The sequence below is a fragment of the Vanessa tameamea genome, chromosome 15 (genome assembly GCF_037043105.1).
Source record: "Vanessa tameamea isolate UH-Manoa-2023 chromosome 15, ilVanTame1 primary haplotype, whole genome shotgun sequence".
Classification (NCBI taxonomy): domain Eukaryota; kingdom Metazoa; phylum Arthropoda; class Insecta; order Lepidoptera; family Nymphalidae; genus Vanessa; species Vanessa tameamea.
Window position 1 is genome coordinate 8,268,822 of NC_087323.1, and position 16,408 is coordinate 8,285,229.

General features: G+C 30.7%; 1 protein-coding gene across 1 annotated transcript; it reads right to left on the reverse strand.

Annotated features, from left to right (window-relative positions):
• Positions 1-11,656: 11,656 nt before the first annotated feature.
• Positions 11,657-12,990, reverse strand: LOC113399688 (uncharacterized). The gene is made up of 2 exons (XM_026638877.2): positions 12,853-12,990; positions 11,657-12,678 (listed from the first exon to the last, which is right to left on the reverse strand). The coding sequence occupies exons 1-2, from the start codon at positions 12,880-12,882 to the stop codon at positions 11,806-11,808; spliced, it is 903 nt and encodes a 300-aa protein (XP_026494662.1). The 5' UTR covers positions 12,883-12,990; the 3' UTR covers positions 11,657-11,805.
• Between the last annotated feature and the right edge of the window lie 3,418 nt (positions 12,991-16,408).

A 16,408-nucleotide genomic window follows, 5' to 3' on the forward strand; every position in this document is an offset into this window, starting at 1 on the left:
CATATCCGTCTGATTGCAAGCGAAGCCACTAGAAACCCTATAATATTAAAAGTGATAGTTACTTTTTTTTCACTACATTGCACCCGATAATGATATAGAAATAATAATTGACAAGTCCATACTGAATAAAAACTTTTTTAACTCTAATATTGGTGCGTATATTAAAAAAAAATACAATCGAAGATGATAAGAAATGTAAATATGATATACAATGTTTTTACTTTTTTTAATTTAAGAAAGAAGGCGTTCGATCGGCTACTCGTTTGGTACCTAAGTGGACGCTTGTATCTCTTGTGGCGTTGTTAAATACATTCTACATATCGGTGTAAGAAAGGCGTAAAGTTAATACCCAGATGTATATTATAATATGATATTCCTAATGAAATCGAACATTGAAACTTCTCATTGGTAAGTGATAGTAGTAATGAGGTCATTCACCCCCAGCGTCTAAATAAGGTCTAACTTTTCAAAATTTCAAATCACTTCTTGTAAAGGTTAAAATATAGGTCACTATTTATGAAATTTCTACGCCAGTAATTATAGATTTCCTGATTTTGAAACATATAGATCAGTCGCCCTTTCTCTCAAAACTGCAGTTCTTGGCAAAGCAGTTTAGTACGTCCAATACGTACATATAGTAAATATCAAATATAATTCTATCTTATACTGACCTTTTTTAAGCGACGTTATTCGTGCGAAAATCGTTGACTGACAAAGACACAATCATCGAGAAAAAAGAAACTAACAAAATTAACATATTCTAATATGCAGCTGTAGCTTTGTAATGTATAAATGATTTACGTTAAATGTAAATGTATAACAAATAAACTGTGAATTTTTAATAATACATTTGAATAAATTTTGTTATATTAACAAAATTCACATTAAATAATATTATTTTTTAGATACGCTAAATATCAGGAATAATCAACTATGCAGAAAATATTATACTGCACCAACACGATCAAAAACCTATATATTTCTTCACCCTTAAAAACCGATGAGATTACTACCCAACATGAGAAAAATCAGGAGTAGAAACCCTTTTACCTGCTTCCAGAAGCAAGGACTGTCTATTTCAAACTCAGTTGAACTGGTTGTTATTTAAATTTTCTGGACAGTAAATCAGTTTATTTTTTACCTGATTTGAAATTTGTTCCCAATATCTCTAGATCTTTAGCCACTTCTTAGCACTAGATTATGGAAATAGTAAAAGTACTAAAATGAATAAATTAGTTATCGTATGTATATTATATGTAACTATGCAGAGGTAAAACAGTTCAGTACCTCAATCTCCTATGTTTTTGAACTGATTTTTTTGTGTAGCTATTTAAGAATTGTAGTAATATATCAATAAGGAAATAAAAAGAAAAAAAATTGGTCGAAAAATTCAAATTCGTAAATGACTTCATAATATTTTAATATTATTAATGATGGTCGAATTTTCTGCTCTGGGAAAACTAGTTTATTTAATTAGTATATAGGAGAACTATTTTATTTTATAGTCTACGTGAATAATAAATTGATAATAAAATTGACACTTTTTAATTTTGAGAAATGGTCACGTTATAGTGAGTGGTACCTCGCTAATAACGTATCATCACAATTGGCAGGTATCATTACATACCGTCGTAATATTTACGATTATGAAATTGACGTCGTTCGATTTCAAAAATAATCATAGGGTTTTCAAAAATTGAAGTTATCATTCGGAAATAATTTAAAATATTTAAATACTATAATTATTATAGTCCATCAATAGTAAGCGTTATTTCATAGATATTTTTGAAACAATAAATAAATTACGCGCGTTTTTTATAGGTTTTGATAATGAATATTTAAAATAAACTAGAGATTATCACAAAGTTGCAAACGGTGGTTTAAATTATTCTATATTATAAATTAAATAAAAAGCCTGTAAATTTCTCACTGCTGAACTAAAGCGAACTCATCATTTCCTTTTCAAGGGAAGACTTGAAGTTTATTGTGCCAAGTTGCTCCAACATGCACATGTAGAATATTTTCATCCGATACATGCCGTTTCCCCAAGATGTTTCAAAAGAATTTAATTATTATCTGCACAATTTAAAATGCAAATTTTTTTGCTCAGCTTCAAGTCCGTTATCGATTAAGATACATGTGCTCCTCCAAGAGGTGATCTCGTTTTGTCGATTCTCGTTTTACTATAATATTTTATGAGCTTTATAATTGTAAAAATATCTCAAACACATATTATAAGTAAATTTAAATATGCAGCATTATTTTGTCAACAATGTATTCTAAAATATGTACTTCGTCCTTCATCCCGTCAAACAATTTTTATATTTTTTCTACATGTATGTTTCACTGTTCAAACTGTACAAATTGTTAAGTTCAGCAAACACCAGTATGAATATAAAGGCTTAGCGTTTCGAAACTTTTCTGACATATTTATTGTACGATTTATTTGTATCTGTCATTGTCGTACCCTCTAAGAGTGTCACTAAAAATCTATGTTGAACTTTGGGGGCCATTGTATGCTTCCCCGAATTTCAATACAAGCTGAGTGACATTCCTTATTGTGTCGGTACACGGCTGTGCGGATATCTTATTATTATAATATAGTGTGTCTTTTTTAATATATTTTTGTAGCAGTGTGTGCCACAAATTAAGTTATTTCAATTTCAATTATACATACAATCTACATCTCTTCGTCTTAAAACAATGAAAATGCTTTCACTTTGTTTTTACGGATCCGTATTTGTAATTCTTTGCCTCAGTGATTGATAGTGATAGCTTATACGTAACTGAAAAAACAATTTTAATCCTCGTTTATTTAGATTGATAGATAAAACCTATATTTGCTCACACCACAATACAAAAAGTCTATAAACGCAGCAATTCTTAAATACAAAACGTCTGCATAAACATTTAAATAATAATAAAACATTGTTTATTTATTACCAAACTCATTGAATATACTTATAAAATCGTAGAGCCCATAAGTCTCAATACAATTGACGATTACGTGACGTACGGGTTATGAAACAAGTGTATATAGGTATGTATATAAAAGTAGGAGAGTTTTTAAAATAAGAACTGAGGAAGAATTTATATTGCCGTCTCTTCACTGATTATACTTAAATCTTAATTATAACTATGTAAATTAATATCATTATCGTTTTAGGAATTTTATTATAAAAATGTGGGTTTATAGCATTCATCATTGTAACGACTATATACTTCACTAGTAAAAGTAATTACATATCATTATGTAGTTCATCGTATAAATGAAAATAAAGCTATAAAGTGAATAAAGACATCGCCCTAGACGTATCGGTTTCACTGCAACACTTTCTAACCCAACTAAGCGGAGCCGATATCCTATATAGCGATCTCTCTTTGTATAAATCCTATAAGTTTCCCTTACCAATTTCCTTTCAGAAATCTCGAACATTGCGGAACTAAATATTTATCTTTACCAATATACAACAAAAAATCTATGATTTTGTTCGCCTGATAGTTATTCTTCTGATTCAAAATATAAATAACGTTTAGAAAAATGCTATATTTTAATTCTGAAAATCAACAAAACTATTCTATTTTATTTTTAATAATACATCATCACAGATTAAAATCAAAAAGTACTTCATCCAAATAGCTTCGAAGAGGCACTTTTGAATATTTAAAAAATATATATATATTACATTGAAACCTTCTTGCACGTTTAAATTCATATTTTTTTATTATTAATAATTTTAATTATCAAACAATGGAATTGTTGCTCTTGAAGAAATCTTATGTCAAATACGGGATAAAATAACTATAACTATGTGTTATGTACTATATTTTTTGATTGCCTATGCGGTATATTAGCTAGTTTAATATACTCCACAGGACCTGAACATGATTATTATCATTGTATTCGAACGATGAAATATCTTGGATTTTTATATGAAAGTTAAGTAATTAACAGTGTTATACTCCCGCGCTTCGGAAAGCACGAAAACCAGGTCCATCGATTGATTTCTACCGGGCGATCACATTACAAGCGTTAGGAGCGTTTTTGTAATTGTGTATCATTGACAATTTTTTATTCTACAATTACATAACGTTATGCTGCCGTTGACTTAAGTTCATAAATATTTGTACCGAAAGATTTACTTCACTTCCGGTCGCTCTGATTATCACTTTAGTTTCATTGTATACATATCTCTAATAGATCATTTATATTTATTATGTCTAAAGAATAACAGTTACCATCGCTTTGTTAATATATATAATTAGTGTTCATCCAGTGGTCAACTTTTAACAAAATAAAAAAATCTATAATTTTGAATGTTGCTCATTTATTTATTTTATTTTTTTATTAATTAATTATTATATTATTTAGATCGTTAATAGCTACCAACCAAATAAATCGATACCGATGACAAGCAGAAAAATCAAGGTACCGAATTATTTGCTTACTGACTTTTCTGACTGTGTAATATTTTTTTCCCTTAAAATTACTTAAAAATACATCGAACATTAAATGTACAGGCAACACTTTCACTTTAATTTATAAAGATTTTAAGGTTAAAATTCGAATGCTGACACATGTCGATTATAATTGACGTTATAATTATAGCTTTTTGTATTTAATAATGTAAACATTATAGTCAATCATAATTATCCCGCATTGAGCAATCACTCCATCTCTACCCGAAGCGCAGATACATCATAACGCGTCTAATGTTTTTCCTCTAATGCATTCCAAGGCATAATTTTAAACGACTTTTTATAACTGTGAAATGACTGGTCTAAACTTTAATGTTCAAGAGACAAATTTTTATCTAAAGCCAGTACTTTCAATAAATGACATGTACGTTCATAAAGATTAATGTTGTGTAACAAATGAATCAAGCATTTATTTTACTATTAATCTTTAAATCTTTCTAAATATATTTAACATATCTATCATTCTATTGTTGACTCTTTGAAATATATAACTTAGCATTTGTAAATGGTACTATAAAGAACTCACAGAAAGCTTTCCTTCTTACCAAGTATCGTTTAAAAACCAGTGCTCGACTTTTGGCAATCACATAAATATGATTAATGTTGATTTACTAACGATTGGTTATTTGAATATTTTACTAGAGTGATGTTATATAACACAATGTGTTGAAACAAAGATTGTAATAAAACAGATTATATTTTCTCACATAATGAGTCTTGACGTTTCGAACTGTTTGAGATACTAATGACCAGTGAGCTTAAACAGAATGCGTTCGATAATTATCGAAACGATTTCTAACTACGTCAAAAAAGTCGTATTTCTAATTAATGTAATTCTTCTTTTGTGTTACTTTAGGTATGCAGATGAGCTAATAGCACTGCCATAGTAAAAAGTATACCCCACTTGATACAACGTCTTGGTCCGCCGCCCATGTAAACTAAGATATTACAGATATATTATTGGGTCAAACCAAATCACAGCACAAAAGGTAGTTATCATAGTTCAAAAAAAAAAGGATCATTTTGTGTAAAGATTTCTTAAAAGCATCACCAACTTCGGAGTTTTGTAGCTCTCTAGTCAAGGAAATCACGTTGAGGTTCTGCAGTCGTCATAGAATGTCGTTGTCCATTGGCATGTCAAGTAAGAGAGTGAATGAGTGCACCTTTTTGCTGCCGTAATCTGTCAAGAGGACATAACCATCATTAATTCCCGTGGAACCATTCCAGTCACATTAAAAGTGTACACAAATTTTAAAAATCTTAAACATTTTAAAGGTGCAATAAAAAAATTAATGGCTAAATAACTGCTTGATTCATGTGAAACGTAATATATACTAAAAATAAATAGCATAAAATATATTGCTGACCGAGCGTATCTACTAAAAGTAACTTTTTTTATACATATTTTTATGAATAAAATAAAAATAATTTTATCTAATATAATTACATAACAAACAGAAGGGCCGCTGGTTCGCAATTATCGAGTGATTTTAAAATTCCAGAGCAGTTATTAAAGCATTTATTATAACTAATGGAGACGTTACGTGAAGGCTTATGATGAGCAAATCTCAACCGGATTACGTACATACTAATAATACAGGGTTATTGGTAATTCGACGTATTGCCATTAGGAGGTGATAGAGTTGATTATTTGCGATAATTTTAACCCCTATATGCATGATCCGAAAGTGAACCATTTTTGAGTTATCACGTTTTATAGATTTTTTCAAAATAAGTCAAAAATGCAACTTCAAAAATGTATTTAAAAAAAAGTATCAATTAAAATCTATTTTTTTCTTCTGATTTATAAAAACGAATAAACACTGGTTATTTGTCAATATTAAAACAATAATCATCGGTCCAAATTTAAAAATGCGAGACGGAAAAAGATATTATTTCAATTTTTTTTTTGTTTTTTTTTTTCCACAAAAATGCCTTAAAAACAAAAAAAAACATTATGAAACTTGTCCTCCAGATTATTTTAAAAACATAACCGTTTTATCAGCTCTCCAAAAATGTATAACAACTAGGAACTTATTTCAAATACCTAAATATAAATCATATGGGGGTTAAAATTATCGCAAATAATCACTCCTATCGGGAATACGTCGAATTACCAATATCCCTGTATATTTAGAACATAAATTTAACACATTAGTAGCATTCGCTTACGTAGTAGTAAATTAAATTAACTACTTACGTAAAGTAAATAATAGTTGTATCATTGTTTATCGTCCCTCTTACGTGTAGTTGCAAAATAATTAAGACATATATTCACATTTTTTCGCAAAAAAGAAACAGGGTAGACAGAATCGCTTTATAAAAACTGAAATAGTTGCAGATCAACGAGAAGGTTATTAGGGTCATGATCAACCTCTTTTCAAACCTATCGTTAGTCGTTTCGGTGATCACGTGGGTTGCTAACAAAACTGTGTATCGTTTCAAGCTCAATTATTGTATTAATTTATTTTCTTTATTTATAAACTAACGACCCGCCCCGGCTTCGCACGGGGGCAATGCTGATACTAAATATATTACACGTTGAAGACAAAATGTTCACAGCTTTTTTGTCATCAGACAATACAAACCGATATATCCCTGCATTTTAAATCTGTAATATCTTCGAGAATATTCATTTAAATTACATGCTTATTTTAATTTTTCCATATTAATCTATTTTAAATAAATGACGTGTTTAAGGTACTTAATTAGATAAGGATTAATGATGTATTGCTTAATATCGCTTCGAAAATAAGCCATTATTTCTCGTAAAAAGTAAAGGATAAAAAATGGTTATTGTGGTTTATCTAAGAGATAGACATATACCATCTCGGACTTTATTGAGAACCTTTTTAAGGTGTACAATACTGTAGTACATTATTTGGTCTCGTAGGTTTCAGCCAGCGTTTAAAATTTATGTTTATTTACAAAAATACCGCATTAAAATCCGTTGAGTCATTTTAAAGGTATATACACAGGGACAGACAGCGGTAAGCGTTCGTTTTATAATATCTAATGATAAAGCGTATCATAATAAAAAGTTGAAAAATATCACAGTCTTTTAATTCGCTTTATACAATTGGTAAGATTCTGTGTAACATTTTTTAATTTGAAAGCTGATATATTCTCTTTTTATTTATCCATAAATCATCGTAGGATATCTAAATTAATTAGTCTATCATATTTACTTTTTTGTATTTACATTTTAAGCAAAAGTACCAGGGACATGCTGATAAAACGAACAGAGTTAATAAAAAATAAACAAAAAACTAAAGAAATTAAAAATGGATTAAGTGTTCTCTTTAAGACAACAAGCAAAGCGATCAGAACAGATTATCAGAATTATCGAAATAAGATAATAGAAGACAACCTGCAAAAATATAGAAGCTCCAAAAAAGCCTACAAACAGTTGACAACACATAAAAATTGGATACAAAACCTAAATACTAGAAAGAATGAGACAAAAACCAGAGACGACGTAATCAATAGTGCAACGGATTTTTACAACACACTGTATGCAGAGAAAACATGCCGTCTACATCTCATATAAGTAACAATACTCTACATACTGAAGTAACTAATCAAGATATCGATATACCACCAATAGACGAATTTGAAATTATTAAACACATTAAAATGATGTAAAATGATAAAAGCCCAGGACCAGATGCTATACATAACGAGGGCTTAAAAGCAGGTTATTTGCTCTTAGCAAGTCACCTAACTTACCTATTTAATAAAGTTTTAGACACTGGTCAAGTGCCAAATCAATGGAAAATATCCGATATAATCTTATTGTACAAAAAAGGAGACCCGAAAGATGTAGGTAACTACAGACCTATAAGTCTTCTTTCAAGCGTGTACAAACTATTTATGTCAATTTTGCAAACCAGATTGTCCCCAAAAATTAACGAACACCAACCCTTAGAACAATCTGGCTGCCGTTCGGGTTTTTCCACAATAGACCACATACACGTTATTCAACAAGTTATAGAAAAACACAAAGAGTTCAACAAACCACTATATATAGCTTTCATCGATTACGCTAAAGCTTTTGTTACGATCTCTCATAATTCTATATGGGAAGCCTTGGATCACTGCAAAATTCAAGAAAAATACATAAAGGTATTAAAGAACATCTACAAAGGAAGTACCAGCAGAGTAAATCTGGAAAAAAGAGGAACAAATATACCAATCTGTCGGGGAGTAAGACAAGGAGATCCTCTTTCACCAAAACTTTTTATAGCTGTATTGCAGCTTATCTTCGAGAATTTGCACTGGTCAACATACGGAATTAGAATAAATGGCAGGAGGCTAACGCACTTAAGATTCGCTGACGACATTGTCATTTTCGCCGAAACCAGTGACAAACTAGACGAAATGATAAGCACACTGAGAGAAGAAAGCGCAAAAGTTGGGCTCAAAATGAACCAACATAAAACCAAGCTAATGACAAACAGCAAAACTAGCAACATCGACCTGTATGGCAAGCCATTAGAATACGTAAACAACTATATATACCTAGGCAAACAAGTATCATTCAGTAACAATAATGAGGAAGAAGAAATAGAGTGAACATTGGTTGGAAAAGATACTGGAGTCTAAAGGAAATTCTAAAAGGCACCTTTCCCCTTCACCTAAAGAAGACTGTAATAGATACATGTATTCTACCGACTCTCACCTACGGCTGCCAAACATGGACGTATAACACAAAAATAAAAACAAAACTAACAAACGATGGAAAGAAGTATAAAAAAATAAAAAATAAAGATGTTTAATATTCGACTGATCTCTGATTGCGTACATGAGGAATGATACAAATATTACGAGAAGCAATTAACACATACTCCTTTCACTACCGAAGATGCTTTTACGATGACTTGATTTGATATATTAATATTGAGTCATCGACATATATTTAAATGACTTATTAAAGATTTATTATTTTAAACGATAACTCATCAATGTTACATTGCCTGAACCAAATAAAAAATATACATATATACAAAAAAAGGACCTTAATAACACTTATTTTCAAGTAAATTATGCAAACGGCTACTTTGAAAATTTTCACGAACAATTACCTAGTGGCTAGCTTATACACCTGCTATTTAGATATTTTCAGTAACAAATAGTGCAGGATCTATTAAGTTGGTTGTATTTCATCTGTGCTGCGTTTATTTGAGTTTGCCATCCCTTGGATTAAAAGGTACAGTAAGGTAGTAGAAAATGCACCTGTAGATACACACACACACACTTCTGCACTAATACATCTCTCGCTTATGACTTATTACATTAAATTAATTTAAAAAAAAAAAACACATCTAATGTTATGACTTATATTTATTTCCGTTGACACACTTACAGTTACGTTAACAACTTAATAATTATTAATCATAATTTAAAGAAATAAAAAAATTAAATACAATTTTTTTTTAATAATTATATTTTTTGGGGATACGACGCTTTGCAGTTTAATTTTACCATAGTCATCTTTGACTTACTGTAGCATTAGTTAATAAATATATATTTTTTAATTAATTATAAGAATAAAAATGATATTTAAACAATTATTCTATTCTATAGTACTTATCTTTTTTATAGTAACTTGATTAACTTGGACAATGCCATACACTCATTATTATAATATGTATATAAATGATCAATTTGTAATCTGCCTTTGTTTATAATTGTTTATATAGATCCAGTATTTATAGAAAAAGTCACTAAATGACTAAACGGTATAGGCGAAAACTAAAAAAAATATCATCATTACCGTCATCCGTACCCTGATAATTTTGAACGATGCACTATTCTGTTTTCTCATTAATTTCTGCAAAGTTCAGAATACATCACACTTGTTGAAGATTCCACTTATATAAAATACAAGTATAATTTAATTCGTAAATCAAACTACCATAAATAGCAACTATGAGACAAGCCCCACGTCTATTAAAATAATTAATTGCATTGACTTACTTCCATTAAAATAAATTAATGAAGCATCATTTGGAATTATCTAAATGGCATATTCGTATGATTACATAAACTGAAATTGTTGATGTGTTTCTAGTTTTTTTTTCTGTTAATATAAATTATGTTATAACATATCCCAAATGTTTCCAAGAGTATATTGAAAAATACGAAGCTGAGTTTGTGGATCTTTTTAATATTCGAGATAAATTTTGCGTGATTTGACTTTTACCAGCAAATCAATGTTATTAATTGTAGCTGTTATATCATCCTCCTGTCCTTATCCCAATTTTACTTGGGGTCGGCGCAGCATGTCTTCTTCTTCCATACTTCTCTGTCTGATGTCATTTCACAAGTAACATTCTTTCTAACCATATCGTCTTTCACACAATCCATCCATCGTTTCTTGGGTCGTACCTCAATCTTAACTCTCTCACACTTCGAGCTCGCTTCTTACGTCGCACCCGCCCGTTCCGATGCGGCAACCCTTGTCCATTTCCCACAGGAGCCGGGTGCTGCCCCTGCGCGTCGCCTGTGGGGTACGCCCTAATCCTATCACTCGTATGGTTTTTACTGGCCATGCTGCTAAGGGTTTTGGCTTAAATTTTTCGATCGGCAGCCTGCCTGACACCAACCCTCCTTGGGAATGCTGTCGTGGTGGTTTACCCGCCACCGTGCGGGTAGCCCAAAGTGCAGGTGATATGCAGTGGGCCTTAAATACCCTTAGTCGCCTCTTACGCCACCCACGGGTAGAGTTGGGGAGGTCATATTCTAATCTGGGACCATCACTTAGCTGTTATATAATCAGAATTTTTCTTCTACTAATATAAGTAAGAATATTTTCATATTTTATAAAAATATTCGTACTGTATCGTACAAAGATTTGATATCATTAAAAAAATATTAAAATGTCTTCAATATTGTAAATAGATAAGCAACAAACAATTTATGAGATATAATACAAAATCAATAAATAATTGGTAATAATATGCATATTGCATTAAAAATATAATTATGATACGTGCAATCCGACGACCCAAAAACATTTTTGAAAAGTAAGTAGGTGGTGTTTTTGTAAGAGTCTGAGTTTATGAACTTACTAAATTAAATTATTATAATTCATTGCGTTAAAGGCCTTAAGCCAATTTATTGAAAAAATAACTGTAATTTATATAACAAAAACCAAAAAAAATATTTATATACATTTTAATATAGAGTAACATTAGCATAAATCAACAATAACAATCCTTAAAAACAACAACATGTGAAAAAATTGATCTAATAAATAATTTGATTTATATTGATAAATGGCAACAATAAATGGTAACATTTGGTATTGAAAAATTATTATCTTTAAATTTTTGAATAAGAAGTGCGAGTATTATATGCACTCTTATAACCTGAATTTGAATCTGATGACGTCACGTAGTCAGCACTCTGCACGTAATTGCCGGTGTCTTCTTTTGGAGAACTTTGTGGAACTGAAGATTGCAGCTTTTCGTATTCATTCGAGGGTGACGCACCAGATGCATAACTATACTTTGCTTGAGAAGATGAAGGATAATAGTTGTAAAAGCTCTGAGTGGGGTTAGGATACACTAAATTATTATACAAAGTTGGATGAGGCTGTGGTAGAACCACCATTCCAGAAGGTTGACTCAGAAAATGGCTGCTAAATTGTAGTGGTTGGTAACTTGGAGTAAAACTAAAATGTCCTTGACCAAGAGGCCCAAATAATGTACTTTGACCGATGTGGGATGCAGGGTTTGGCGCGAAAAAGGAATGAGGGTACTGTATCATTGGTGCTGGTGAAATCGTAGGTTGTTGTATAATGGCTAACTGGACATTGCCATTTGACTTTTGTGGTAGAAGTTGGTATTTAGACTGATAACCTGGGTTGGGGACGAAGTTAATGGGAACAAATTGTGATTGAGTCGTTTGAGGTGACACCTGTGTGTGTTGGGCATTGGAGATAGATGATTCAGGAGCATTTGAAGATGAATAGTACTGGCTTGCAGTCTGACTAGGGTAAAAAGAATTTGGTACTTGGCTTTGATAAGTTTGACTTGGGTTTTGGCCGCTGGGATAGATATTGTAATTATAATCAGTCTTTTGAGCCCCCGTTGGGATTGCGTTCAATGCATTGGCTTTTCCCGCTCCCCGCTTTTTCTGTTCGGCATCTTCAATCTCGCTGGCAAATGTGAATGCGGCGAAAGCGACAAAAATCTGTAACAAATGACAACTTTAACAATTCGTCATAGTAAATTCAAAATAAGCGTAAAGAGCGATCTATCTGGTGCCTATAAGTGTAATTTTGCGAAGATTGTAATATCGAAATCTTATGAAATTGGTAGCGTAGTGCTAATGAATTAACATGTTACTAATAAATGAAGTACTTACAATGAGTCCCTTATTCACCATTGTGTTCATTTACATAGCTCGTATGAAATGAAAAGTGTTCTATTCACTGGTGCTCGGAAAAGTGTTAGTAATTATCAAGTTCACGTATTTATATTAGCGGCTATGGGCAACTTTCCTCTAGTTCCAGATGGAAGTACTAAGGGAAGTGACCGATAGGTCTTTGTCCTGTATCGTAACAGATCCAGTTTCTGTGAGAGCGATAGCTTCCTGCATCAGTGCGGAAACACATTGCTCGCATGTACTACGCTGTTGCGATTATTTCCCATCAACCATTCTAAATTGCTTACGCCAATTTAAAATTCTCATGTAATAATCACATAGTAAACAGTCAGTACATAATTTATTGACGATTTATATAAGAAAATGAAGTAATGTTACACCTCATTTTCTCAGATTATCTCTTTAGAAGGTATTCATTTTGAGGTACACTCAGGAATATTTTGTTTTTTTATTTGGATCATTGATATCACTTTATACTAAAATTATACACATGCAATGCGATAAAGGTTAACCCGGGATTACATAACAATTACAAGATTTTATTTGCTAGAAAGTTTATAGTATTAGAGTACTTCAATTCTGAGTAACGTAACATCAAAATTTAGTGCACATTAAAATGTGTATGAGAAAGTGCAGGAATAAGTGATTGGAGGAAGTTGTTGGTGTTGAAGATTCATATAACAATTAACACATAAACTGTTAACATAAAAATCACTTCATATAAATACAACATAATTTATGAATTTTATAAATAACAGAGAATAGCAGATAACTAAGAATATGATAAACCTAAAATTAAACTACAATTGAACTCTTTATTACTATTGTCAATAAGTAGACCTTAAAAATATGCTTGGCTATAGAAATGATAGATATCTTTGTTCTACGTTATATATCTAAAAAAAATCATCTGTTATTCATCATCTGTGTGTTATTCTTGCTTTTCCCTCAAAAGGAAAGGCGGCCTAAGCTCAGCAATTGGAGTTATGGGGCTTTTACGGGCATTAAGAATAACATTTTATACAATCAGTCACAATAATATTTAAAAAGATAAAATAAGTTTTGTTTACTTGATAACTATCACCGAATATCTAAAAAAATAAATAGTAATCCAATTGAAATAAAACTTTTTAATACAAAAAAATACTGCATTTTATGCAATGAACCTAACTTTGACAATTTATTTTGAGAAAATATCATCCTGACAGAAACCATATATTACTGATATTAAAAGTATTCATTACATTTTCATAGATCGATCATTAGATTAAACTTTAATCAAGTTTGCTCTTACAGGCACTTCCTGGCTGTTGTTGTTGAGCTGTTATCAATGTTGAATTATTATATTCATTTGTAAAGTTAATTCCGTTCTGTAATCTAAAAAATAAACCCGCATCACCATGTATTTTTTAATTTAATAAAAAAATAATACGTACATTCCAATTTATACCAGTAAAATCGATATCGATAATCGATAAAAAAAATTACAAGGTCATCGCGATGAGCTAACTGTAAATCTAGTCACATGCAAGTGTTGTAAACTAAAAACATAAAATAATGCAGCAAAAGGTCAAATATTTCTTAAATCCAGAGTTATAATTATAGATGTCAAAATGTAATTATATCGTTTTTGTGTTACTGAAAGATTGATCAGGGTAATGAAAATCGATTTCGTAATTTATAGTAAGAAAAATTGTAAGATTTACCTCCTACGTTATTAAAACATAACACAATTTAGTGGTGGTAACATTTTTATTATAAGAAATACAGAGATCATTTTTGTTAATAATGGAGATCATTTTTTTTAAAATGATTCCGTGCGTATCCTGGGTGGGTCGCTAGTTTTATATAAAAAGCAATACGTATCATTCTCAGCTACAGAAAACAAGTCAAATTAGTTATTGATACAGTTTCTTAATTCGAGTCTACGTTTGAAAATAATAATACAAAATCTTATATATAAAGATATCAACGCGAACTAAGCTCGAATGCCTATTGAAAATTGATTTTTTTCATTTCCGGACATTTATGCACTTTTATCTTTTTGACTTACTAATATGATTTTTGGACAACCTAACTTTACCAAAGAGTAACCTTATGATGTGTTAAGTGGATCTGTGTTTATATTAAATGTTATTTAACCAATGATTCATTTATTGATTGCTGACATCTACGTTTAATATAAGAAATCACTACACAGATTGACTTTTCCTGACGTATCTATTTAGTTTTCAGTCACTACAATAGATGGCGCTATCTTATTATTTCAATAACTATTCACATTATGCAGCTATATAAAAAATATTATACCGTTATTTAGTTATTAAATAAATACGTTTTTACAACCTGATAAGATATTAGACCTTACTTTTTAAAATTTTACTTTAACTTTAACATCTACACCTCTCTTTTAAAAGCATTCCACATTCATTTAAAAGTGAATGTTGTTCAATGAACATGACATTTTAGTTTTTATAGATTTTTGACCGAGAGATATCAATGTCAATGACTTGTTTTTTATTTCAAATCATCTTCTTCTAAATGTATACCAACAACCTGATGTATTCCCAAACAACGACGGCATCCTTTTGTGGTCACGCTTCTTTCTGCTTAACTGCATGATCCCTGCATGATCATTTCTTGGCGTTAAGCATTATATTCCCAAAATAGTCTAATTTTCTACTTTAATAGTAATTATACATTGCTATTCTATAGTCTATAGGCCGTCTGTCAAAGAAATTCGTAGAAAACGTGTGTACATCTCGATTTCAGTCGAAACGTAAATCCATTTTTTGGAAATATTTTTAGATAATATTCATGCCTCTACGTATAATATAAATAAATACAAAAACTTCATAGCGATACGCTATTTGTGTCGTTTTATATAACAATTATTTCGGTTTAAAGAATCTTGAACCTGAAAAGGAAGACCCGTGATACTCTTCTGCATCATACTCTATCCCGCATCTTACCTTGAGGATGTGATCTCCTGTGTCGCTAATCATTTTGCTTAAATATTTGAATTTAGCAATTTGACTAGCATCGAGACTATCATTGAGTGACAAATTCAGACGTCGACTTATTAAAATTTACTTTGTCTCTTTAGTCAAGCTCAAATTCAAAAACTTGACATTGGTCTATTGAACTTACCTTTAAAATCTTATCATGTGTCTCAAAAACGTCAATCACTTTTTCAATTAATTTATTTACGTTCCAAATTGTACTGTTTTCAAATATGGCTCACTCTTTGTCGAAGTATGATGACAATTAATTAATATGAAGTAAGATTATAATTTCCTGCTGGTCAAGTTTCACTAAATCACGAAGTTGATTTGTGATTCATCTCCTTCCTCGGTGCTCTCACGGTAAAATTATAAGTAAACCTAACGTTTCCGAAATTCTGACATTATTGTATAATGTCTATCCAGTAATCCTTGTAGAGAAGTTTAGTGGGATAACCTCAAACCATGTCCTAAATAAATAAAGAAGGCATTCGCGCAATATAAGGATGATTACTAGCTTTCACTTAAGTCTA

Coding starts and splice junctions, on each gene's coding strand:
- LOC113399688 (XM_026638877.2), bottom strand. CDS start 12,882: ATGAACACAATGGTGAATAAGGGACTCATT. Junction 12,679..12,852: donor TGGTGAATAAGGGACTCATT/GTAAGTACTTCA, acceptor CATTTGTTACAG/ATTTTTGTCGCTTTCGCCGC.